General features: G+C 47.6%; 1 protein-coding gene across 1 annotated transcript in view; it reads left to right on the top strand.

Moving 5' to 3' along the window:
* The window catches only part of Snx9 (sorting nexin 9), a 78,915-nt gene that overhangs the window by 28,784 nt on the left and 23,393 nt on the right, over positions 1-26,738 (top strand). Inside the window, exons 2-9 of the mRNA XM_021149409.3 lie at positions 5,025-5,111; positions 7,492-7,566; positions 9,118-9,243; positions 16,640-16,808; positions 19,580-19,730; positions 21,765-21,849; positions 25,538-25,663; positions 25,766-25,883. Coding sequence (XP_021005068.1) covers positions 5,025-5,111; positions 7,492-7,566; positions 9,118-9,243; positions 16,640-16,808; positions 19,580-19,730; positions 21,765-21,849; positions 25,538-25,663; positions 25,766-25,883 — 937 coding nt within the window. The remainder of the gene's footprint in view (positions 1-5,024; positions 5,112-7,491; positions 7,567-9,117; positions 9,244-16,639; positions 16,809-19,579; positions 19,731-21,764; positions 21,850-25,537; positions 25,664-25,765; positions 25,884-26,738) is intronic.

Raw genomic sequence — 26,738 nt, 5'->3', positions numbered from 1 at the left:
AGTTTTGTGGAAACTTAGCCCCAGAATGTGAATAACATTGGAGGAGATGGTGCAGGAAAACAACTACACTTTTCTTTCAAAGGCAAAATAGGAAATACACGAGTAGACAGTTACACTGGAGCTGCGGCCCTGTGTATAGGAAGTAGACAGTTACACTGGAGCTGCGGCCGTGTGTATAGGAAGTAGACAGTTACACTGGAGCTGAGGCCCTGTGTATAGGAAGTAGACAGTTACACTGGAGCTGAGGCCCTGTGTATAGGAAGTAGACAGTTACACTGGAGCTGAGGCCGTGTGTATAGGAAGTAGACAGTTACACTGGAGCTGCGGCCGTGTGTATAGGAAGTAGACAGTTACACTGGAGCTGCGGCCGTGTGTATAGGAAGTAGACAGTTACACTGGAGCTGAGGCCGTGTGTATAGGAAGTAGACAGTTACACTGGAGCTGCGGCCCTGTGTATAGGAAGTAGACAGTTACACTGGAGCTGAGGGCCGTGTGTATAGGAAGTAGACAGTTACACTGGAGCTGCGGCCTGTGTATAGGAAGTAGACAGTTACACTGGAGCTGAGGCCGTGTGTATAGGAAGTAGACAGTTACACTGGAGCTGAGGCTGTGTGTATAGGAAGTAGACAGTTACACAGGAGCTGAGGCTGTGTGTATAGGAAGTAGACAGTTACACTGGAGCTGAGGCCCTGTGTATAGGAAGTAGACAGTTACACTGGAGCTGAGGGCCGTGTGTATAGGAAGTAGACAGTTACACTGGAGCTGCGGCCGTGTGTATAGGAAGTAGACAGTTACACAGGAGCTGAGGCTGTGTGTATAGGAAGTAGACAGTTACACTGGAGCTGAGGCCCTGTGTATAGGAAGTAGACAGCAGACACTGGAGCTGAGGCTGTGTACATAGGAAGTAGACAGTTCCACTGGAGCTGAGGGCCCTGTGTATAGGAAGTAGACAGTTACACAGGAGCTGAGGCTGTGTGTATAGGAAGTAGACAGTTACACTGGAGCTGAGGCCCTGTGTATAGGAAGTAGACAGTTACACTGGAGCTGCGGCCGTGTGTATAGGAAGTAGACAGTTACACTGGAGCTGAGGCTGTGTGTATAGGAAGTAGACAGTAGACACTGGAGCTGAGGCCGTGTGTATAGGAAGTAGACAGTTACACTGGAGCTGCGGCCGTGTGTATAGGAAGTAGACAGTTACACTGGAGCTGAGGCTGTGTGTATAGGAAGTAGACAGTTACACTGGAGCTGAGGCCCTGTGTATAGGAAGTAGACAGTTACACTGGAGCTGCGGCCGTGTGTATAGGAAGTAGACAGTTACACTGGAGCTGCGGCCCTGTGTATAGGAAGTAGACAGTTACACTGGAGCTGCGGCCGTGTGTATAGGAAGTAGACAGTTACACTGGAGCTGAGGCCCTGTGTATAGGAAGTAGACAGTTACACTGGAGCTGAGGCCCTGTGTATAGGAAGTAGACAGTTATACTGGAGCTGAGGCTGTGTGTATAGGAAGTAGACAGTTACACTGGAGCTGCGGCCGTGTGTATAGGAAGTAGACAGTTACACTGGAGCTGAGGCCCTGTGTATAGGAAGTAGACAGTTACACTGGAGCTGAGGGCCGTGTGTATAGGAAGTAGACAGTTACACTGGAGCTGAGGCCGTGTGTATAGGAAGTAGACAGTTACACTGGAGCTGAGGGCCGTGTGTATAGGAAGTAGACAGTTACACAGGAGCTGAGGCTGTGTGTATAGGAAGTAGACAGTTACACTGGAGCTGAGGGCCGTGTGTATAGGAAGTAGACAGTTACACTGGAGCTGAGGCCGTGTGTATAGGAAGTAGACAGTTACACTGGAGCTGCGGCCCTGTGTATAGGAAGTAAACAGTTACACTGGAGCTGAGGCCGTGTGTATAGGAAGTAGACAGTTACACTGGAGCTGCGGCCGTGTGTATAGGAAGTAGACAGTTACACTGGAGCTGAGGCCGTGTGTATAGGAAGTAGACAGTTACACTGGAGCTGAGGCCGTGTGTATAGGAAGTAGACAGTTACACTGGAGCTGAGGCCGTGTGTATAGGAAGTAGACAGTTACACTGGAGCTGCGGCCCTGTGTATAGGAAGTAGACAGTTACACTGGAGCTGAGGCCGTGTGTATAGGAAGTAGACAGTTACACTGGAGCTGCGGCCGTGTGTATAGGAAGTAGACAGTTACACTGGAGCTGCGGCCATGTGTAAAGGAAGTAGACAGTTACACTGGAGCTGAGGCCGTGTGTATAGGAAGTAGACAGTTACACTGGAGCTGAGGCCGTGTGTATAGGAAGTAGACAGTTACACTGGAGCTGCGGCCATGTGTATAGGAAGTAGACAGTAGACACTGGAGCTGAGGCCGTGTGTATAGGAAGTAGACAGTTACACTGGAGCTGCGGCCCTGTGTATAGGAAGTAGACAGTTAACTGGAGCTGCGGCCGTGTGTATAGGAAGTAGACAGTTACACTGGAGCTGAGGCCGTGTGTATAGGAAGTAGACAGTTACACTGGAGCTGAGGCCGTGTGTATAGGAAATAGACAGTTACACTGGAGCTGCGGCCGTGTGTATAGGAAGTAGACAGTTACACTGGAGCTGCGGCCGTGTGTATAGGAAGTAGACAGCAGACACTGGAGCTGAGGCCGTGTGTATAGGAAGTAGACAGTTACACTGGAGCTGAGGCTGTGTATATAGGAAGTAGACAGTAGACACTGGAGCTGAGGCTGTGTACATAGGAAGTAGACAGTAGACACTGGAGCTGAGGCTGTGTACATAGGAAGTAGACAGTAGACACTGTAGCTGAGGCCATGTATATAGGAAGTAGACAGTTACACTGGAGCTGAGGCTGTGTACATAGGAAGTAGACAGTTACACTGGAGCTGAGGCCGTGTATATAGGAAGTAGACAGTTACACTGGAGCTGAGGCTGTGTATATAGGAAATAGACAGCAGACACTGGAGCTGAGGCTGTGTACATAGGAAGTAGACAGCAGACACTGGAGCTGAGGCCGTGTGTATAGGAAGTAGACAGTTACACTGGAGCTGAGGCCATGTGTATAGGAAGTAGACAGTTACACTGGAGCTGAGGCTGTGTGTATAGGAAGTAGACAGCAGACACTGGAGCTGAGGCCATGTGTATAGGAAGTAGACAGTTACACTGGAGCTGAGGCTGTGTGTATAGGAAGTAGACAGTTACACTGGAGCTGAGGCTGTGTGTATAGGAAGTAGACAGCAGACACTGGAGCTGAGGCCAGTGTCCATTTGTGAGTCTGCGTCCATTTTTGCTGCCATAACAATGCTAGAGGGCAGGCAGCTTACAGAGACTGGGATTTATTTCACCAGCATTATAGACACAGGGAAGTCAAAGGTCAAGACTCTGTTAGCCCTACTTCTGTGCATCAGGTGGAGGGGAGGATGTGGGTCCTCACGTGGCAGAAAAGCTGGAGAGTAAGCCCTCTCCAAGAAGTCTGGTTTGTAGCAATGCATCCTGAGCGCAGTAGCACCTCCCTTAGGTTCCTGCTAGAACACCTGACCTGGGGTGATGGCTGAACGTGAGCTTTGAAGGGCACACACTCTCTAACCATCCCGTGTGGCTGTTCACCAATGTCTAGAGTGCGAAGGAGTTTCCACCCATCACTTTGCGTGTCACTGTCTCGCATTCCACTTCATGGAATTACACAGTCACCAGGGCCTTCAGGATTCAGTACCTGGGGACCAACTGGATTTAGCTGAACTGAAAAATGCAACAGGCATCTCAAGGAGCAACAAGAAGGCAGCAGGTTGCTCTCCAGCCTGGAGCTGGGCCAGCACGCCGGGCTCTGCTCCAGAGGAAGCTCACTTCCTTCCGCCCGCCGGCCGCCCGCCCATTTATCTCCCCCTGCCCTCGCCGCAGAGGACTGAGGTTGATGTGACGTGCTTCCAAAAAATATCCCACAACGTGACAAGCAGAATCCTATCTCCTGTGCAGCTGTGTGAGGGCAGTACCTCCACGTGCTTTCTTTGTCCTTTGTCCTGGGCTGTGTAGACTGGCAGTGTTTGTCCCCTTGCCTGTCTCTCAGCCCCTTCCTTGCTGCCAGGAGACAGCGGATGGGATTTCTTGACTGACAGACTACACGGCCATTTGTTTCTTTCCAGGATTTTTTAGGAAAAAATTTCAAATGTGGGCAAAAGTCAAAAAAATTTTTCCATTGAACATTATGAAGCCCCAGTTAAAGCTTGTCAGAGCTGTAAGTACCTGGCCTATGGCTTGTTCACAGATAGTTTCTATTATTTTTGTATGTATTTCAAGGTAGTGGGGCCCCCTCTCATCTTCTCACTACTTGTGAGTCTTCCATCTCTGTTAAAATAGTTGGGATTGAAGCAGCTCTGAGAGGAAGACAGTGGTGAGTTCAGGCTGGTCCTTCTCTGCTGGCTGCTGCCTGCTGGCTGCAGGGCATTTACTGCGGATAGGTTTAGTGAGTGCAGCTGCACTGTCCTCTGTCACAGCCACATGCCCCACAAGTAGGTGAGCCACTTTGAAAGTTCGAAAATCAGAGCTGTTTGGGAGAACTGGCTAGTATACACAGCCCTGTTGTAGCTCTTGGTCCGGTGGAAAGTGTGGAAGAGTGTCCGTGTCTGCTGTGAGGCTCAGAAGTCACCCTAGGGGCTAGCGCCTGGGCTGCAGTGATCCCAAGACTTTGTGTTGTGTGTAAGGCTGGCATAGCACGCCCATTACCACTGCCTGCATCTGCTTCTGACCACATGGAAGGAAGGGGAGGGCTTTTGCTTTCTTAATGAAGCAGGTGTGTTTGGAACTGTATTTTAGGACCAACCTCTCTAAATGCAGTATGTGCAGGGGCTGTGGTCATTGGGGTTCTGAAGGAACTAGGTGTCCTGAACTGTCTCTCCTTTTCTCCTGGTCAGCCACAGGCACTGTCAGGTTCACACAGTTGCACTTACAGGCAAGCTAAGTTGTTGAGATCTGCTTTGGACTTACATTTGTAACGTCCTCTTTTCCTGCCCACTTCCTGCAGGCTCGGGTCATGTACGACTTTGCTGCTGAGCCTGGAAACAACGAGCTGACCGTTGCGGAAGGAGAAATCATCACAATTACAAACCCGGTAAGAGCGGGCGAGCTTACAGCGCTGTGGATGTGCGTTAATGTGGTGCCTTCCTTCGTGTATGCTCAGCAGCTCACATCGGTGTTTCAGCTGTTGCTTATGAAATGCTGATGCTACAAGAAGCTGTTACATGCGCACCCAGAGAAGTTCAGTCCCTGCATATGGCTGAGTGTGTGACTAAATTTATTGTGCCTCCTTTTTGCTGCTTTTCCCTAACATTTGTAACCTGCCAAGCATCCTGTTGTGGTCCTGGAATCAACTCCCAGTGTTTTCTCCCTACGCTACAGGGCTGTGTCTCTGTAATACATAAGCAGCCATGCCGGCGTTCCTAAACAGCCTAGTTTCTGATTGCTCTCTCTGTTCTTAGCCTGACCCTGTAGTAGGATTACCAGAAAGCAGTGTGTGTTAGCTTAGCTCCCAGCAGGGCCACATCACCGTGTTCATAAACCCTCTTTGAACTTGCGTGTGCACATAGAGGCGTTCATCCTCATACATGCACGAGCAGCTCTGACCACACAGCTCTTCCCTTCCCTTCCTTTCCCATAAGCATTTGTGTGGTCTCTGGGTTCAAACTCCTTCTGGTGGAAATTTAGCACATTTCTGTTTATAGAGTACAGTTTTTATAGCCCATTGAGTTTCTTCTGTGATCTTTGTTGCTCAGAAGTCAACAATACCATTATTAGATCATCCAGGCCACACTCTGTTATCTCTGGGGTAGTCACCACACTGTTCAATTCTCTTTATATGCAACTTAATTGTAAGCATTCTTAAAGTCTTTAGCAGTATTATGAGATGAAAACTGTTTGAAATAAAAGTTCTGAGGAAAATTATCTCAATTACTCTTATTTTATTCAGAAGGGAAAAGAGTGAAGTGGAGGGAGAATTAGTCTCTGTAGCTACAAAATGAGCAGACCTTCCAGCCACTGCTGTTCTGTCCTCACCTGCTTCCCAGGACGCCACTGAGAGTGCAGGCCCTCAGCCTTCTGCCTGTGCCCCTGGGCATGTCCTCCCCAGACCCTGTCACAGCCCCTAGGTTCCACACCAGCAGCTGTGTCTCTTGTCCTAAGGCTCCTTGTCTGAGGTTTGTTCCCCAGTGTTCTTCCTGAATATCCCATCACAGTGCAGTGGCTGTATCTGAGGCAGGAAGCTGTGCTTGGTTCCCAGGGCTTCTCTGATTGTCTCTCACCAGCTACTTTGAGCCCCTCTTTTGGTTTATGATAATGATTATTCTCATAGCATTGCTTTTTGGCCCTATATGTTAAACCCATAGTATTCGCAGCCTGACCAGGCTGCTCAAGCTCTCATGGGCTACCTGGGCTGTGTCTCAGTGCCAGTGGAGGTCATGGAGAACATCAGATGTCCTGGATGATTGAGAACCACCCATGTGCTTGGTCCCTAAGAGCAGAGAGGGTTTATGAACACTGAGCCAGCTTTCCAGCCCCTAGTTTTGTATTTCTAACAAGTAGAAATAGGTTTAGTTTTCAGACAGAATGACAATACATTCCAGCCATTTCGTAAAATTAGTAATTTCCTAATGTTATCAAATGTCCTGTTAGCTTAGTTGCTGACTCACATGTTTTTAATTTGAAAACCCCCTAGAATATTGACCTGACACAGTATTGACTACACTCAACCTTGTAACAAATTATCACACATGACCACATTTCCCATGGAAAGATAGGTCCTTTGGGAAAGCACTTGTTTTATAAGCATAGGGACCTAGGTTCAATCCCGGAAACATAGGACAAAGCCTCTTGGTGGCCATCACGGGCATGGGTGGAACCAGGTAGGTTCCCAGGCCTCTCTGACTAGCCAGCCTATCCCATTTGGTGAGCTCCAGCCAGAGAGAGTTTTCCAAACAGAAAGTGGGGCCCATGAGATGGCTCAGTGGATGAAGGTACAGGCACCAATGCCACCAAGCCAATGGCCTGGGCTGATGACCACAGCATACACATGGAGAAGGAGAGAACCTACCTCCTGAGTTGTCCTCTGGCCTCCACACAGGCCATGGCACTCGTGTGCACACACATGCACATACACACAATAAAGGAGCACATACATGTTTTAAAAGGTGGACAGCGTCCAAGGAAGAGCACCCGATGTTGCCCTCAGGTCTCCACCTGTGTGTGCACCTGTGTGTGCACATACACGCACAAAGGAAATAAACATTAATCGCTTCTTGGAGCTCGGTGTGTCTTGTTAGAATAGATTATTTTCTGTTCTAAACACGATTTTAAAATGTAAAACTTTGAACAGTATTAGTTCTATGTATAAAAAGCTTCATGTTTTTCATGTAAAAATTAGAAATTTGTAACAGTTCTCAATGCAGAATTTCTAAGCGAGTCCTAACCATTGTATTTATCTTCATCTTTTCTGTTAGAATGTTGGTGGAGGATGGCTGGAGGGAAAGAACAACAAAGGAGAGCAGGGGCTGGTTCCTACTGACTACGTGGAAGTAAGCACTGCCCACTGACCAGCTACGCTCATCGTCGCTGCACATCTCTCTATCAGTTGTTGCGTTAAAAGAAGAACTTCAATGGGAAAGTAGTTGGTGCTAATTAAGTAAAGCATGGGAAATACATTGAAGTAGAAATAAGGAAAGAGCTTACCTATGGGCCTAAGCTACAGAAGGGCTTAGATTAGCTTCCTTCCAGGGGCAGCTGCCGCCCGCCTCCAGGTGGATTGATGCGCAGACTTTCAGTGGCTTCACACTTCCTTCTGCTGCTTTCATAGACAGGAGGATGTCTTCAATGGGACACCGAGCTACAGTAAAGGATAGCACCCCAAAGTCCTGCGCGTGACCCTGCCTGCCTGATACACAGCCACTCAGCAGCAAAACTCTCTTCAGAGCCTGCTGCCTGGCACCCTCTGCTGGTTGCCTGTAGGTCTCAAGCCTGAGCACTTGTCTCTCTTCTTGGGTGACAGACACTGAGTTACCTCTGGAAGGCCTCTGGTAGGAAGTTTCCCTGGGCCTTATCAGCAAAGCAGGAGGAGTCTGTCTGTCTGTGTTCTCTTGTCCTCCGTTAAAACTGAGGGGTGAGGAGTCTTAAACATCCTGGGAAGTCAGTAGAGTTTTTTCCTCTTCCAGAAGTGTGTGTCCACACACACACACACATACACAGAGACACGCACCCGCACACGTACACGTACACATAGCTGTGTCTACACAATGCCAAGAGTCCATAGACCCCTGAGCACAGTTTGAAAGTCTGAGGTTCAGATCTTGCGCTGGTTCTGTGCACTGTATATCTGAGATCCTAAAATGGCCGCCGCTAAAAGAAATCTTAAGGATTTAGGTTAACACTGGTATTCATTCTATTTATACAAGCATTTGTTTCTAAAGAGGTATAGTTTCAGCTTCGTAGATTTGTTTAATCTTTCAAGACTGAGTTCACTTTACTAGAAACGGACAGACTCAGCAGGCTAATGTTAGAATATGGTTGAACCAGCAGGACCATTCACCAACAGGATATGATGGGTGTCCATGAACTAAGATAAGCCGTGTTCTGAACTATAAAACGCACAATGTGTTTAAAAGAAGAGGGCCAGGCATGTAGCTCAGTGCCACACTGTTTGCCCTGGGTTTAATTCCCAGAACAACTACCCAACAGAGAGGGGAGGGGGAGAGACAGGGAGAATGTGTGTAGGTAGGTTGATGAGTCAGAGGGTGTGTGCTCGCGTCCACGTGTGTCTGTAGGTAGATAGATTAACCAGTCACAGAGTGCTTCTCAGACTATACTGAAATTTAACTCCAAATTGCTTGGAAATTAAGCAATCTAAATTACATATAAGTCAAAGAAAAAAAATCTCAAGAAAAAAATTGAGAGTGCTTAACATAAATATAAATGAAAACTATCGAAATTGTAGAGTGCAGCAAAACCAGCCTTGAGAGGGAGACCTGCAGCCCTGAAGTGTTGGTCCCTCCCCAGGGTAGATTGTGTGTCACCTCCTCAAGCTCTCACTGAGATGGAATTGTGAGGGAATGACAGTTCTTTCCAATCCTCAGATTTTACCAAATGATGGAAAAGATCCGTTTTCTTGTGGGAATTCAGTAGCCGACCAAGCTTTCCTCGATTCCCTGACAGCTAGCACAGCTCAAACCAACTCATCTTCTGCCAACAGCAATAACCAGGTACGCCTCACCTCCTGCTGGGGCTGGCTGGCTTTCCTGAGAGCTGCGCTTGAGGGGAGGCAGGTGGTACAGCATCGCTGTGGGTGCTGCCTGAAAGTAGCTGTGAGGGGCGTGTGCGGTAGTTGGGGGGCTAGGGGTGTTGTGTGGGGGTGTGTGCAGTGTGAGGGTGTGTACAGTGGTTGAGGGGTTAAGGGTGTGGTGTGGGTATGTGTACAGTGGTTGGGGGTGGGAGGTGGTGTGGGGGTGTGCATTGTGAGGGTGTATATAGTGGTTGGGGGGCTAGGAGTGTGGCATGAAGGGGTGTGGCATGAGAGGGTGTGGCACTCCTGCTGGGTATTAACAGACCTCACCTGAAACATCCACTAAAGACTGTTTGCAAAACCAATAATACAATGAAAGATGGTGTGTTGAGATTTGCTTTTGAGAATATCAGGATATGGGTATGGACCCCTCCCTAAAAGGTTAAATACTCTCCAGAATGAGGGCCTTCGAAGAGGGAAGGAAGCAGACACTGAGGCGGCCAGTTTCTGCTTGGCTAGACTTTGTCATGGGTCCTCCTATTACAGCAAGTGTTCTCTCCCCCCCCCCCCAGCCCCCCATCGCCCATAGAAACAGTCAGATAGAAGTAGCACAGCCAGGCGCTCTGCGCTTACACTCTTTGTCAGTGATGTTGGCTCTAAGTAGGCCTAGCGTGAGCCCGTGTTTTAGAGAATGTACAGATTTTAAACATGGCTTGGTAGCACACGCCTTAATCCCAGGCTCTCTGTGAGTCCAGGCCAGCCTGGACTACATAGTTAGACACTGTCTCAAAAAATGAAACCAAATAAGAGAGAGAATGTCCACATTGTGTATTTTATATTTCTACCAGAGACCCTTCTGTAGACTTGAGATTAAGCTCTGTAAATAAGAGAATAGGAAAATGTACAGGCTCTGTCACGTTTTGAGTTGAAATGGTTAGGTTTTCACATGAGAGGACCTTGTGTCCTCTGGCCCTTTTGAGAGAAACAGTTAAATCTCCATCAATTATTCTGGTCACAGTGCCCCTCCCAGGGGGGGCAGTGACAACATATTACTTGGTTCTAGGTCACTTTCTAGTCCAGCTACTAAGTGTTTACTCAATGCCTGACACTTTCTTATTTATGTGGATGAGTTGAAGAGAAAAAATAGTCTACCTTCTAAACAGCCTTCCTGTTATGAGCAAGGAACGCTAACTTGCCACTCATTTTGGAGTCTTGCTCTGGAACTTTGAAGTTATCAGTCCTGCACTCTCCCCTCATGGCCTCTTTCCTTCCTGTCTGTCAGGTTGCAGCTGTCTGCTCAGCCCCAGGAGAGGCCAAAGGGCAGCAGGAGCAGTGGGGCCTGGGGATCTTCTCCACGTCTCCACGTGCATACAGAGGTGGAGCCTTGTATGCACTGCAAGCCTCTTCTCTTGGATAGTAATATAAGCTGTGGTTAGCCTGTGGCTAGGGAGGTTTCCTGGTGGACTTACCAAACTAGTAATCTGTATTAAGTGCTGGCCTTCGAGTGTTTTCTGAATGGAAACAGTAGGCCACGGGAGCTGGAGTCCACTCCCGGGCATCTCATACTTTAGAGTTTCCTTAGTTTGCTAGTTAGCTAAAGTGCCAAGCAGAAAGCCACCTTGGTGAGATTCTCACTAATTCTCAGCCATGGTCCACTTATGGGGTCTGACCCAGCTCAGACAGATACAGAAAGTCATGGTAGCCAAAGCCCTTCTTCTCCTAAAGTTGTGTCTGTGTATGAGAGACAGTACCCTAAACACGTCTGCTCCCCTAGAACTCAGGGAGGAGTCAGGTTTCAGCATGTCTCCCAGCAGGCATATGCACTGTGGGCTTGGTAATCAGGACCAGGAGCTGCTTCCTGGTCCAGGGGCTCCAACCATGTAGCTAGGGAGCAGAATACGACAAAACAGAAATGCTATAGACTAGACTGAGAGATGGCTCAGTGGGTAAGAGCACTGACTGCTGTTCCAGAGGTCCTGAGTTCAATCCCCAGCAATCACATGGTGGCTCACAACCATATGTAATGAAATCTGATGCCCCCTTCTGGTGTGTCTGAAGACAGCTACAGTGTACTCACATAAAATAAATGAATAAATGAAAAAAAAATACTATAAACTGAGAACTCATCACTGTGTAGCCAGTAGTTGCCATTATAGAAGGCCATGCAGTCAGCTCAGTGCCATCTGTGTTACATCTTAGTCCCTGCAAGAACATGAGAAGTACAGGCTGCATCGTAGATGCAGTTCACTGTTTCATGTTACATCACATCAGAATACACAGTATCTGGTCATGTTCATACCAGTGACACCTGGGTTGGCTGCACGATAGACTCCCTCCATTGTATGGTATTGTCTCCTGTCCAGAAGCAATCCGCAAACAAAAGGGACTCTCACTGAGACTGGAAACTGTGCACTGTTCTGACAGCTTGCTGTTGTTGCTATCATGCCCGAATCACTGTTAGTTTGCCTGCTGTGCCTTCAGTCCTCCTGGTATCATCCCCAGAGCTAACTAGCTACCCTGATCCAGTTTTTGGAGTGCAGGATAAATGCAGAATTCTTTCTCTTTAATTGCTGCTTTTCAAACTAAGCTGTTTTATAGCTGCTTCAAATGTATCTTATGGGTTTTCTTCTTTCTCCATTTGCATAGTGTCTATGCCTGGCCCCTGGAGCTCTGCCGTTTCCTTTGTGTGTATTGTCTCCTGTTGGGAGATCATTCCGGTTGTCTCCTCTCCATCCATAAATAGGAGTGCTCCCTTGTTCTGATTGGGTCAGCCTCAGTTGACTGAGTTTTCCCTTTGATATGGGTCATAGTTCCCTGCTGTCTCATTGCTTGTAGTTTCCTTATTGGATGCCAGACTTGGTGATTTTACTTTGCTGAGTACTTTGCACCCTCGTTAATATTTTGAACCCTGTGATAGAGAAGTTATTTTTAAATGTCCATTTCTTTTCCGTTTTAAGCTTTTCTGAGTGTGAACAGAGGAATATTTCACTTAGGGTACTTTTGCCCTGCTACTGAATGAAGTCTTGCTAGCACACTGTGCAGTGTGAGGCTTTCTGCTGTGGAAGATTGTGCTCTGAGTCTCCTCTCGTGATCCTTTCTCTGACTTGAAGAGATTCCTCAGATGGTGACATTAGTGGGTGTCAACTTTAGGCCTCCTGTTCCTCTGCAGACCTTGAGCACGTCCTGGGTACAGCGTCACTCACACTCACTACCCTCCCCGTGCCCAGGCTCCACCTCCACAAGTCACAGCCCACCAGGCACTGCCATGTCTCTCCTGGCGGCAGGGATCAGGGTGTTTGTAGATGTCACTTTCCAGTAACTTAGGACCACTGTCCTTCTGCCCAGTGATGTTAAAACAGTCCGCATGTATTGTCATTTTTTAGCTTGGGTGAGAAGGTAAACTGGGTCTCTTTAGTCTTTCGTGATTATCTTTTCTGTGCCTTGACTTACAAGTTTTCCTTTCGTTTCCATCTCTGAACTGAGAATGGGGTCATTCATAGCACAAGAGTTGCCCCTCACACCACAGAGGTTTTACTAGTTTTCATTCCACACTGAGCTGTGTGGGCTCAGGACTAGGGCTCCAGAGCTGTCAGGAATTGAGTCACCACGTTCCAGCAGAGCCCACGTCAGAGGACCCGCACTTTGGCCTCTCAGTTCCCAGAGTGCCTGGCCTCTTCTTTCCCTCACTTGTGGCTGTGTGTGAGCCCTGGATGGACTCTTACACAGACGGTGCTTTTGAAAGGAAAGGTTTAAAATTCTAACATTTGGACATCTTGGCTGTGTGTTTGCCTGGGTTTGCCTCGCTAGCTATGGCATGCATGGTGTCTGCCCCACTCCAGTGCAGCTTGCACTGTTAGTAGTGTTAGTGCTTCAGTCGTGGCACCAAGCACAGGCTTGGGGAGATGCAACATGCTCTCGCAGAGTTGGGTTTCTGCCCGTGGCCTGCCAGGCTTTTCTCCTGAGTCTGACTGTGCCGTGAACGTGCTGGTTTGATTAAAAGCTTTGCTGTGCCTTGTCCCCTGCTCACCGAATACCTTTTTATTTTAAGGTGGACATTTGGGCTCAGGTTGGTTGTGTTGAAAGACTCAGCCAGTTACTCCCTTCTTCTCCTTCTCCTTCTTCTTCCATAAATAAGGTAAATTTGAGACATGAATAACTGCATGAAGAAATAAGCACTTACCAGCCGACCCTGAGAGGTATGCTTTTCATATGCGGTAATGTGAAGCTCTTCCCGGGCCTGGTCAGGCAGATGTGATTGCTAAGGAGGTAGGACCTGCAGACTGTCGGCTGACACTTTACTGAGACCTGATTGGTGTAGTGAGATCCAGGGAAGGGTTTGGCTCTGAGTGACAGGAGATCAAGCAGATCCTGGGACCAGGAAGGGAAGGCAGAAAGTGCTGCTCAGTGGGCATAACTGGGGAGGGGAAGGGGAAGGGAAGGATAGGGAAGGGGAGGCCCCAGCTAAGAAACAAAGTGGGTTACTGCATGCCCAAGTCTGTGGTTTCAAGACAAAGGGGTTGGTAGATGAGAGCAAAAAAATTGATGGCCAGAGGATCTTTAAAACAGATCTTGGTAGCCCAGCTTGTTACATTGGGATTAGATTGTGAAAACACTCTTGGCATTCAGAGCCTAAAAGGTGTTTGTACCAAAGCCTGAGCCCTGGGTGTTAGCCCTGAGCTTAACTGTGAGGTGAGGGAGGCACACCTGCCCTCTTCTCTGGGATGCCTGAAGGAAGCAGATCTTCAGCTAGCAGAAAATAGCCTAAATGCCTAGTGTCATCTCCTTATTTAAACATGTCTCCAGTAGTGTGTCCTGGCATGTAAACTACTTGCATCCTCTCCACACCTCCTGCTGTAGCATGGGGGAGGCGTGAGGGACATGTAGCACTGTCCCTCTCAGTGAACTGCTGGTTTCGTTATGTTGGGACAGGGTCTCGCTGTGTAGCCAGGCAGTCTCTAGAACTTGCTATGTAGCAGGCTGGCATCAGACCTTAGGCTTTTTCTGCCTCATAAGGTGCTGATTCTCTCTCTGTATTTCAGGTGAACCCCCACTCTACTGAACCCTTATTCTGTCAGCACTGTATGCATTTATCCGTTCATACTTAATAGAAGCCCGAGGAAGGTAGTGTTCCAGGTCCCGTTTAACATAGTAGCTAAGAAGGGTGAATTGTTCATATGCAAGGAGCTGTTGGTAGCAATGCTGGGACCCAAGCATTGTCAATGTTAGGGCTAGTTCTCAGTCACTGCACCCATGGGAAACATCCTTGGCCCCATGGTTACAGAACAGTTCAAAATTCACCGAGTTGGCCAGTGTTGAACACTGAGTAGCCCATGTTTGGGTCAGTGGTGGACTGTGTATGTGAGTGACCACATACGATGATAGTGGAGCTGAACAGTCCCATTGGTGATAGAGTACATTGCTTGTGCGAGCATGTTTGCGTGTGTGATGTGTGACACTGGTGCAAACACATGTACTTGACCTGCTTGCTGCCCATCATGTAAAAGAGCGCCTTCGGTCTTACACAGGCAGGCGTGATGGTTTACAGCCGTTTTGCTGGTTTGTTGTTCACTACTCTTCATAGCCCGTTGCTTTTGTCTACTTCTCCTTCTTGAAAAAACAGTGTATTGTAAAACCCTCTGCTGTCAGCCCAGCAGCAGTGTTAGACGGGCCGTGTGCACTGCATCTTGTAATTGAATCATTCTCTCTACCTGATTTAATCTTGTGTTGTTTTGTTCTTTGTGGCCCTAGGCAGTAGGCCATAGCATATATTTACCCACGGTAGCCTTGGTGGATATCTAGCTTATTTAAGCATGTTTGGATACTTACACCATCTGGAGATGTACTTCTCAGAAACTAGGTTATTACACAGCATGTTGTCTGCCTCTGTTCTAAGTGTAGCTCCCCTGTGGTTATAGATGCATGAGTGTACAGTGCACATACCTGCCACTGCTACCTTAGTGGCCATCCCGAGTTTATTCTCAGGTCCTTCTGGTGTGATAGACAGATACAAGGCTGGTTTCCTCAGACACTTGGCTAATGCTGGAAGCTTTCTCGGTAGATGGCTTGAAATAGCCATTCTATTAAACAGGATGTTATGCACAGGCAATAGCTTCCTGTTATACAGCCAGTGTACATATATTCCCCTGCATCTTAGGAGGTTTTGATAGAGTTTAGATATCAAAGTTTCCGAATCTCTTAAAAATATTACCTGTCAATAAAAAAAAGCTTATGACCAATGAGCTGAGGTAGGAAATAGGAGGTGGGACATCCAGCAGGGATAGAGAGGTTTCTGGGAAATAATGAGAAGCAGGGGAGATTTGAAAGCCATTTACTGAGGAAGGAGGCTGGGACTGCAGGAGAGGCAACCAACCAGCAGGTAGATGAATTCAGGTTGGAATCCCGGAGAGAGTCAGCCGGGAGTGTGGAGGCAAAGCTCAGAAACCAGCAGGTAGAGGGGCTCAGACTCGGGTGGGATGAGGAGAGATTCGAGCAGCAACCCTGAGGAGGAAATGGCTGTAGAGCAGCAGGGAAGTGGACTCAGGGGAGATGTTAGGGAAGACGCAGGCCAGACTGAAGGGAGGTAGCCGAGTTCGGGAAACTCGGGAAACCCCAGGAACTCTGTGGAGACAGGGAGAGGAAAGCGGCCACGTAGCTGAACCCAGGTTAGAATAAAAGGGATAAGTTTAAGCAAGTCCAAGAACAAGCAAAGCTCATGGCCCAGGCATTTATTAATGCATAATTGGTCTCAGTGTTGTCATTCCAGGAGCAAGGCAGGAAAGAGAAACTTGGATTTATTTTTTTATACAGATATGTTGAATATATTGCTCCTGGATGGTGAGCAGTGCCGAAATTTAGTTGGGGTAGGGGTTAGGTAAAGAGTCAGGCATAAACTGTGAATTACAGAACAAGGACAGTGTTTGCTATGTGTCCCGGGAGACGGTCTAAAGTGGCAGACCTGTTCAACTCCTTTGCCTTTTACTACACATGAATTTTTCCTTTTACTGTATTACTTATGAGAATTAAGACCTAAGTAGAAGTACCTACTGTAGAGCCATTAGGTCAGTGGTAAGGGCTCAGCAGTAGCCTGCACAGTGGCTTTCTAGCTCATCACTGGAGCTGATCAGTGCTCACATCGTGTGCCCCTGTTTTCCCCTGGGTCAGGGTGTGTATTAAGTCCATTTCCAGTGACTATACCAGCACTTGTGTTGTCCTCAGGCCTACCAAGAACCAAGTGAGGGGACACTTATGCCTGAGTGACAAGCAGGGGGAGTAGGCTGATCTTGCTTTCCTCTAAGTCTCCTGTCATCCTGTAGCTAAGTGGAGACACAGTCTCTAGAAGTCACAAAAACTCCTTCTCCTTGTCCCTTTCCACACAGGTTGGTGGTGGCAGTGACCCCTGGTCAGCCTGGAATGCTCCCAAACCTGGGAACTGGGACAGCTCCGATGCCTGGGGCACCAGGACAGACGGAACTGGCGCTCAGAGGAACAGCAGCGCCAACAACTGGGACACAGGCTTTGGCCACCCACAGGCCTACCAAGGACCAGGTGAGGGGACACTTCTGCCTGAGTGACAAGCAGGGGGAGTAGGCTGATCTTGCTTTCCTCTAAGTCAGCATAGCACTGTGACTGCCGGATGCAGGGCCCTACAGTCTCATTCAGTACTGACACTTCTCCTTGAACAGTGGTGCCTCCCAGGAGCTCCTCCTAGATTTTAGGAACTTGCTAGAACAGTGCACAAAACTCAGGGACTCATTTGACTTCCTGTCGCCCGTTCATTACTAAGAGTAAATCAAGGGATGCAGCAAGCATTCAGACGAGGAGGTGCATGGTGAGGTGTGGTACTTCCAGGCCCCCTCGTGTCGTGCCTGGGGTGTACCAGGCTGACTGACCGTGGTCGTTACCACCGCCAGCGTCTGCACTTGCTCACCAACTGAGACACTAACGGAGACACTGTTAGAACCAACCCTGCAGCCCAGAGAGTGATCCCAGAGAACTCGACTACATCTGCAGCCCTTCTCCAGTTCACAGAGGGTGAGATGGGGATGAAGACTCTCAGGTTTCAGTCCTTTCTGGCTTGTTCTTTTTCTGGTGGTGAGCTTCAATTCTGAAGTCCTCTCTGGAATGGAAGACACTTCTGTCACCAAGAAAATGCCAAAACATGCAGCCTGGGTCAGGAGGCTTTGCTTATGACTCCTGACTCTGAGTTTTAAGCACAGGAGAGCTTTCCTGAAGGAGAAGCGGTTCACTGATTTAGAAGGCATGGAGAGATGGCTCAGTGGTTAAAAGCACTTGTTTCTCTTACAGAGGACCGGGCTTCATTTTCCAGTACTCACACAGCGGCTAACAGTTTTCTAACTCAGTCCCAAGGGATACAGTGCCCTTTTGCTGGGCTGTGTGGGCACTGCATGCATGTGGTACACAGAAGCACAGAAGTATAATTTAAATAAGAAAAGATGGATGGCCCTCTTGAGGAACAGTGTCCAAGGTTGTCCCCCAGTTTCCATGTACTTAACGCACCAGCCATACACAGATGTGCACATGAGCATACACGTACGTAACACAAATCCCACCCGCCCCGAGAAGGTTCGTCTGTGTCGATGCTGGAACTAAGAAGGCACAGGTCTGCTCCTTCTGACTGTCTCCAGCTTTTCTCTTTTGCTGTGTGACAGAACCTGATGGCTGAGAGTGCTCACTGCCCTTCCCCCATGTCTGTCTCCATGGTAGGCACCTGTTCTTTAGAAGTGGTGTCCATTTCTCTCTAATGTCTTTGAATTAAAACAGTTTTCATTCATTAGTTTGTTTCTTATTTGTAAATTTGGAAGATTAAATTTGTTTCTGTCAAGGCTTCTCTTGGGTACCAGGTCACACTGCTGTAGTCTGCGTTAATTAGAAGTTACTCGGAGCAGAAAAAACAGTGCTTTTATATTTTTTCCATATTTAATGCCAGGTGTGGTAGTGCACACCTTTAATCCCAGAACTTGAAAGGCAGGGCCAAGTGGATCTCTTGTTAGTTCAGGCCATTCTGGTCTACAAAAGTGAGTTGTAGGACAGCGGGAACTACACACACTCACACACAAATTTAAGTTTGTACAGCATGATATTTTGATTTATATAAGACAGTGATTATTGCAACTTGAAATTGACTTGAAAAAGCCCTCACCTCATACATAGTGTGTGTGTATACATATGTACATATATATGCTTTTTGAGAGCATCTAAAAATCTCTTGGCAAACTTCCAGTATATAATACTAACACTAACAATTACCCCAAGCTGTGCATAAGAGCTCATGACTTGTTCCTGAAAGCTGCACTGTTTACCCTCCTATTCATGTCCCTGCATCCCCTCCCCATCCCATCCACGTCCCTGCATCCCCCCCACACCGCCATCTTCATCCCTGCTGTGTCTCAGGCCATGGTTACCCATAGAGAATGAAACTACAGGAAGGAAACCCTGAGTAAGGAGGCCCATGGTTTTGGGTTTTTTTTTTTTTTCCACTATTGAATTGTTGGGGGTGGGTTGCTCTTTTGGAAATTTTATCTACTTTTGGCTTATGTATGAGTGTTTTGCCTACATGTGCTTCTGTATACTGTGAGTGTGCAGTGTTCTCAGAGGACAGGAGAGGGCATTGGATCCTCTGGAGCCGGAGTTACATACCACTGCTAGCTCTAACTGCTAAACCATCTCTCTATCCCCTCACTATTGATCGATATGAGTTCCCTGTATATTTGGAAATACTCTCCCTTTATCACATGGGTATTCTTGGCTATCCATAGTGCCTGATTACCAGTCAATTGCTGCTTCCTGTGCTGTGCTCTGCCTGTTGGTTGATGATGTGGCCCTGTTATCTTTGCTTCAGTTCCCTGACTCTGGTGTGACACCTAAGCATAGTGCTGAGGACATGTCAGGGGATTTTTCTCCCCATCATCCTCTGGGAGTTGTATGGTTTGAGATCTTAATGTTTAAGTAACTGATTTTCTGTTGACGTTTATGCATGATGTAAGGAGTGGATATAGTTTTCCCAGTGCCACTGATTGAAGGAAGATACAGTCTGTTGTGTCACCAACGGCATTTGTCAAGGTTTTGCTGCCCTGACTGCTTTGTCCAACCTGTTTCCAATGTGTCATTTGCACTCAAAGAACAGGGCAGAATTGATAGGTCAAGCCTTAATGCCAACTGCAAAGCCTGTGCTCTAAAGACTCATGGCAGTCTACGCTGTGCTCTGCTCCCATCATACAAGCTGGCCAGCTCGAGAAGTCATCACTCAGAGTTAAGCTTCTCACATACGTGTTTGTTCTTGTTTTCCCTCCCTATAGCAACTGGTGATGATGATGAATGGGATGAAGACTGGGATGACCCCAAGTCCTCCTCACCTTACTTTAAGGATTCAGAACCAGCTGAAGCAGGGGGCATCCAGCGGGGAAACAGTCGTGCAGGTGCCTCCTCCATGAAGCTGCCCCTTAACAAGTAAGTGTGCAGGGGAGCCAAGGATGCAGGGACCTGTGTGTGCGCGTGTGCGTGCATGTGTGTGCATGCGTGAGCCCGCGCACGTGCATGCATGCATGTGTATGAGCGTAAGTGCGTGCAATGCAAGAAGAGTTTGACTTTTTTCTGTTCAGGAATCTACTGAGTTTGGAGTCTTGTGTGGCCTTCAATCTTAGATAGAAGCCAGTTTCATCGGTTTCGCAGGGTTAATAAGTGAAATGTTTACTTAGTTAGAAAGTCTTTAAACCAAGCACAGCAGCACACAGCTGCACACAGCTGCAATGCCAGCACTTGGCAGGTGCAGCAGGAGAAGCTGGTTCAAGATAATCCTCAGCTGTGTGTAGCAAGTGTGGGGCCAGCTGGGGCCCCCCAAAAACCCTGCAAAATACTTCGTATTGCTTTACTTTTAAATGCCATGGTATATTAATATTTCATCAATAAAATAACTATTATTAAGTAATATTTTTAGCTATAGAAAGCTAAAAAATAATGTTAGTAACAGCTCTCTCAATGTCTAACAATTTATTAACAATGTCACTTCCCATGTGCCAGGCATTGTGCAGAGAGGTTCACGGGCACCCTCAGAACCCCGGGTAGAATGTGGCATTCCTGTTAAGCTGGAGCCTAGGGTGGGCACAGTGCTCACATTAGCACTGATGGTAGCTGGGCCAGTTGGGATCCAGACTCTGCGAAGTGAGTCTCTACTGTTTGGTTCAGAGTCCTCTCAGCTGAAGAAAGTACTATTGTGGAACTTGGAGATTCACTGCTTGTGGATTTGAACACTCCGCTGAGGGATCTGGGGGCTGGGGAAAGGGCATGAGGAGTGATGTTAGTAAGTTCTCCCAGCAGGCATACTAAAGAAGTGGATCCTAAACTCTCAGTCCTTTGTCCCTGTCCCTAGGTCTACAATTCACAGTGGACTCAAAGAATTTGTGTCTGACTTGTTTTTCCAGAAAGCCTAGTGTTCAGCACGAGTCTAGAGCTTAGGATCAGGTCTGATCTAGTGTCATGGGCCTGCAAGGTCTCCAGTCTATTTACATAACACTGGGCTAAAAGAGCTCTCAGACCACACACTCTCCTGCTGCCCCAGTCTTCCATTACAGCTTCTGTGCTCAGTTGTGTTCATAACTTTAGCCATGGCATCCAGGGCTCATCAGGCTTCTCGGGAAGATTGGCTGTGATGGGCATTGCTCTCGGCTGTTCTTCCAGCCTTCATACCTGTAGTTTGTCTCTTGGTCCTCTGAAAAGTAGAGACAGCAAAACAAAGGAGCCAGCTCAGGAGCCCGGAGGCCCGCCCCCTGCTCCGTACTTGCTTCCCGGGTTTCAACCCAGGTCTCTCATCTCTGAAGCAAAAAGGTTGTCTTCAGTTAGAGGTTCTTTGTGCTCTAAATGTCATTCCAGGTTGAAAGCAGAAAATTAGTGTAGGCTCATCTGAACCTGTATCTCCCAAGACTTCTGTCTCTTTCGGGGGGAGGGAAGACCTTAAAGCCTTATGTAGTATCTTGAAGTACTCAACAGTTCATTTTATGTATTAGCTATAAACGTAAGTCTTGAGCAAGAAAGGGAAATTGGAAATGTAAATACACTGGAGCTTTGTGAGGACAGATCTTGATAATGCTCAAACATTAATACATTACTGTTTACTTCATAATAATGCTGTTCATAGATGTGAAGGTATTAGCAAGTGGCCATTGTTCCAAGTAGCTAACTCAAATTGCCATGCTATGTCTTGGGAGATGGAGGGCTATCCTCAAAGTGAGTGGTGCTAGCATGCTCAGGTGTGGCTAAGCAGGTGGAGGACCTGTGCGCCACACCTGCTGCAACCGTGTCCCTCTGCCCGTGCTCAAGCTCCACTGAGCGGCCAACTGGCCACCGGGCCATCTGATTACATTGGCTTCACCTTAGCTTCCATCTGAAAGACAGAACAGCGTTAAAACTGGTGTGGTAAGGTCACATGGTGAGAATTAAATGTTAATGAAGACGGACAGAGACTCACAAGACTTTCTTCACGAACAGATTTCCTGGATTTGCAAAACCTGGCATGGAGCAATACTTGCTGGCCAAGCAGCTAGCAAAGCCCAAAGAGAAAATCCCCATCATCGTAAGTCTGCTTGTTCTTGCCCCTTTGCCTTCTCGCTAATTAAAGTGTTTTCTATAAGACCAATGCTAGGAACATTAGTCCTTCTGGAAGTATTTTTAAGCATACTTATCCTGTCCTGGATAGTTGGTGATGTGTTCTTAGGAGTACTACGGATAATCAGCATAAATCAATGATTGTTATTGTCCATTTTTCCTGTTTTTATCTTCTAGCTATTAATGTTGAACCATCACTCATACATTTCAGTATGTTTTCTTTTCCAAAATGTCAGCTACTCTAAGACTTACAGCACATTCACGTTCTGTTCCCATGCCAGCCTTATTTATTCCACCAGTAGGCTCAGCTCAGATATTTACACCACTACCCTGATGACAGTAGAAGCACACAGTTAGAATAAGGGGCTTTTCCAGCATGCTGGAGATAGAATTTCTCCAGCAAACCAGCTGGCAGCTCAAGATAAGATGCTAGCTAGCCGGTAAAGCGGAGCTAATGGCACCATTAACGATGCAATCTGTCGTGGTGAGAGGATTGTTATGTAGTATGGCAAAGGCGCTTTGGTTTCATCCCGTACTTCGATTGTTAGTATGTTTCTTATCTAGGCAATACCCAGTGAATTCCCAAGTGAAATTCTAGGGGGCAAAGAGCTGAAACTGCTCTGTAAGCCTGTTGACTTATCTGTAGCTGAGGAAAGCCTTGGCTCTCATCACCATGCTTGCAGATGAGCAGGAGGAACGACCAGCCTTCTGCTGTCACCTCTGGTTTTAGGAGATAAATGATAAAATACCAGGAATGATAATGGATCCTTTAATTACTTTCTTTCAAATGTAAAAAGCTTCCAACTCTAGGAACCTCCAGATAGAAGTGTAAGGTCATCCAAAGCCCTTGTGCCATTTGTCCCTCCAAAGCGCATCTGTGCTGATTGTCTTCTGAGTAGTTGAACAAGAGTTGAATCTTTATACCAGGCTGGGAAACCACAAACCACGCCCATCACAAACCACACCCATTACAAGCCACGCCCACCGCAAGCCACGCCCATCATGAACCGCACCCATCACAAACTACACCCATCGCAAACCACGCCCATCATAAACCACACCCATCACAAACTACACCCATCGCAAACCGCACCCATCACAAACCACACCCACCACAAACCACACCCATCACAAACCACGCCCATCACAAAACCACACCCACCGCAAGCCACGCCCACCGCAAACCACACCCAGCACGGGTCTTCTCAGGGCACTTAAAGCTTTGTGGGACTAAGGGGGGGGGGCCCCCCGCGCCTCACACTTTGTGTCTTATTTGTCACAGGTGTGACTATGATAGAGCAGAACAGGAAGGCCAGCCTGTGCGCTGCCCGTGAGTGTCAGGAGTGGTAAACCCATGAATCTGTGGGCAGGCGTGGGCAGGCCACTGGTGTAGCCTCTCACATAGCAAAAGAAGGAGGAAAGCCATTGAGTCTTCAGGAGGTGGGGAAAAAAAAGAGACCTAGTTTGTGCTTCGGCTGACAACTAGTATTACTCACTGATGACATAAGGTCTGGTAAGTTTGGGGGCCCAAGCAGTTGCCCTTTGTCCTCTTCACAGAGCAGTGCTGTACTGAAGGCTTAGCAGAGCCTCCTGGACATAGCCACTGCAGCAGCTTAATTGTATATTCTTGGAGACTTCTTTAATGCCGTGTTACTCGTCTGCAGTTCTCAACCACCTCCTGACATAGGGATCTCACCCTGCCCTTTTCTTCTCCATTCTGCACAGAATGAGAGGTGGATATTCTTCCTGCCCCTAGCGTGTACTGGCCTTGTTTGCTGAGGCGTCCTCAGCTTGCACAGGTCTCTCCTCAGCCCTGTCTACTCCTCTTCTGCATGTCCTCGTCACTGCTCACCTGGCTTTCCCTTACTGCAAGACTAAAACCTGTGTTAGAGCTGGCCATGATGGCACTCGCCTGCAGCCTTGGTTCTCAGGAGGCAGAGGCACAAGGATGACTGCACGTTTGAAGCCTGTGTAGTGGCCTGTGTAGTGAGTGAGCTCTGGGCTAGCGAGGACTGCATAGTCCACTGTCAGAAATAATAAGAGCAGCAGACCCCCTGCCTTATGAACGTGGCTCTCTTTGTTAGAAACACTGGAGACAATGTGTTAGTTCTGTACCTTATTCCCAAATTACAAAGTCCATTTTGTGTTTGGACAATGTGTTCTTAAAGCAATAAGGACTTGTGCTATTTACTTTGTTGGATTAGTTTTTGAGGTGTTTTTGCTTTTATTTTTGAGACAGGGTCTCAGTGTAGCTGAGATAGTGCCGTGGACCCCTCACCTTCCTGTCTTCACTTTCCGTGTTCTAGGATTACAGGCATGAGCCACCATGTCCATTTCTCCTTGTATGTTCTTTGTAAGACTCTGCCTTTAATCTCTGCTTGCAGATTGGTAACCCTTTCTATCCATTTGGGAATTGATGGACCAGAACCAACTCAAGACTATGCAGGGAGAGTTGCTGTGAGCCCGAGTGTTAGCCTGGGGATCCATGGACATCCATAGCCACCTCTCTAGCCTTGGTTGCAATTTTAAACAAGATGGACCAGATTTGGGATAGCAGAGATGGTCAGAGATCAAGACTGACATGGCAGTTCTCTATACCCTGTGTGGAGCTCAGACAATATCACCCCCTTCCTTATCCACCTTGGGCAAAGCCTGGGAATAGTACAAGTGTGAGAAACCTCTCCAGACCTCTTGAGCCTGTACTTCTGTCATGGTGGACAAAGGGCCCCTGAGGGTAGGGAGAGACAGGCAAGCATTGCCTAGGAGTCCTGGGGTCCTGGCAGACGCTGCTTGAAGACAGCAAGTGAACTGGTCACTGTGTTTCTACGCTAGCACAGGAGTCCCCGGGGAAAGTAGCCTGGACATTGCTCCTCCCTTTTTTAATTTTGTTTTATCTGTTGTTGTTTTGTTTTGTGTGTGACAGGGCTACTGTGTAGCCCTCTTAACTCAAAGATTCCTGATCCCCATTCTCCCAAGCGCTGAGATTACAGGTGTGTACCACCACACCCAGCTCTGTGTCTTGACTTTGAGAAACAGTACACCCCAACACACACCAGGGCTGATGATGGCTGTCAGGCTGTGGCCAGTCTCACACTGCTCCAAGCATCATCCATAGACCAGTTACTTATCTGAAAACAGTTTCACCAGTTAGCCCTGTCCTAAGTTACAAACCAGAGGAGTGTATTACAAAACCTGAGTGTATGACACCACTGACAAATCTTGATATGTAATTTTTTATTCTCTCTCTCTCTCTCTCTCTCACACACACACACACACACACACACAGAGTCATTGTTGAAAGTTTCTTTAAAAAATACTTAAAAGTGTGGTCTACAGGGAGATCTTCTCTACTCCAGCTTTCTGGATGTGAGCCAGCCTCTCTTCATCATGAGATATGATGCCTACATGAAGGGATGGGTTCATCTGAACAACTGTGGGTTTTTAGATGTGATGTTGTCTAGAACTACAGACCACAACTTCCTTCTCTAATAGGAGTGAGAATGGGATGGGCGCTGTAAGGGGGTGCCAGTTCTCCAGCAGGAGGGAACGTGTCCTCCATAGGGCTGCCAGTTCCCAACGTAATTTCTCTCCCCTGTTGCGCCTATGTTACTGTTTTTCCAAGTTACAGAACTAACTTATCCTGCTTCATTGCTTAGGTTGGAGATTATGGCCCTATGTGGGTTTATCCTACCTCTACGTTTGACTGTGTGGTAGCTGATCCCCGGAAAGGTTCCAAAATGTATGGTCTGAAGAGCTACATTGAGTATCAGCTAACGCCCACTGTGAGTATCTGCTCTCAGAACGAAGCTGGCTGCCGCTGGCCCTTTCTCCCATCTCAGACCTTGGCATTGCTGATGCTCCTGTCTCTTTCCCTTATTTTGTAGAACACTAACCGATCTGTAAACCACAGATATAAGCACTTTGATTGGTTATATGAACGTCTCCTGGTTAAGTTTGGGTCTGCCATTCCGATCCCTTCTCTTCCAGACAAGCAGGTCACAGGTGAGTTTGAGCAGTACTGTTCAGTATGACTGTAGAGAGCTAGAGGCAGGCCATTTTGCTGATGGGCGAGTGTGAGTGGTGACTACTGATGCTGTGAAGAGACTGGGCATGAGTGTGGAAATTACCTGAACATCTAATAGAAACTTGTGACAAACTTTACTCTCAGAGAACTGTGTCTACACCTTGAATTATAGAAAAGTCATTGTTTTTATTTCCTTCCACCAAAAAAGTACATTTTTTTTTTAAATGTGAGATGGTACCTTAGAAAATCAGAAGTTATCTGAACAACCTAAAACAAAAACAAAAGCTTCAGACCCCAACATGAGTCAGGCTCTGCCGCCTCGCACTGGGGTGTGTGTGTGTGTGTGTGTGTGTGTCGAGCACATGGAGCAGCCAGCACCGCTGCTCATTCCTGAGGGAGAGCCGAGCTTTCCCCTCGTTCTTTACCCCTCATCAGTGTCCCAGCCTTTCTTGTTTATTTAAAAGGCTCCCATTTCTTCACTTCGTCCTGCCACCAAAATCTTCTGGTAAGTAAAGTCTGGAGTGGATCAGTGTGCACTGCTCTGGCAGAGGACCCAACTTGAGCTCCTAGCACTTGTGATGGACACTGCAATTTCCTGCAACATCACCTCCCCCAGCACCTGCATTCACGTTCACCCGGCTGCACACTGACGCACGCACACACATCATTGAAAAAGACAAAAATATCTCTTACAAATGAAAAACCTGCTGCTAAGTAGTCCTGACCTCCTAAACCTCTGTCAGGAAGGGTTGGCCTCTGTTCTCGGACACTCGGCGTGGCAGAGCTGAGTGTCCTCTGCTGTGGGAGCAGGGATAGAGGCCTGAGACCTCAGT

This window comes from Mus caroli, unplaced genomic scaffold (assembly GCF_978045245.1).
Source record: "Mus caroli unplaced genomic scaffold, Mus_caroli_1 scaffold_18, whole genome shotgun sequence".
Lineage (NCBI taxonomy): Eukaryota > Metazoa > Chordata > Mammalia > Rodentia > Muridae > Mus > Mus caroli.
This window is presented reverse-complemented; position numbering and strand designations above follow the sequence as displayed.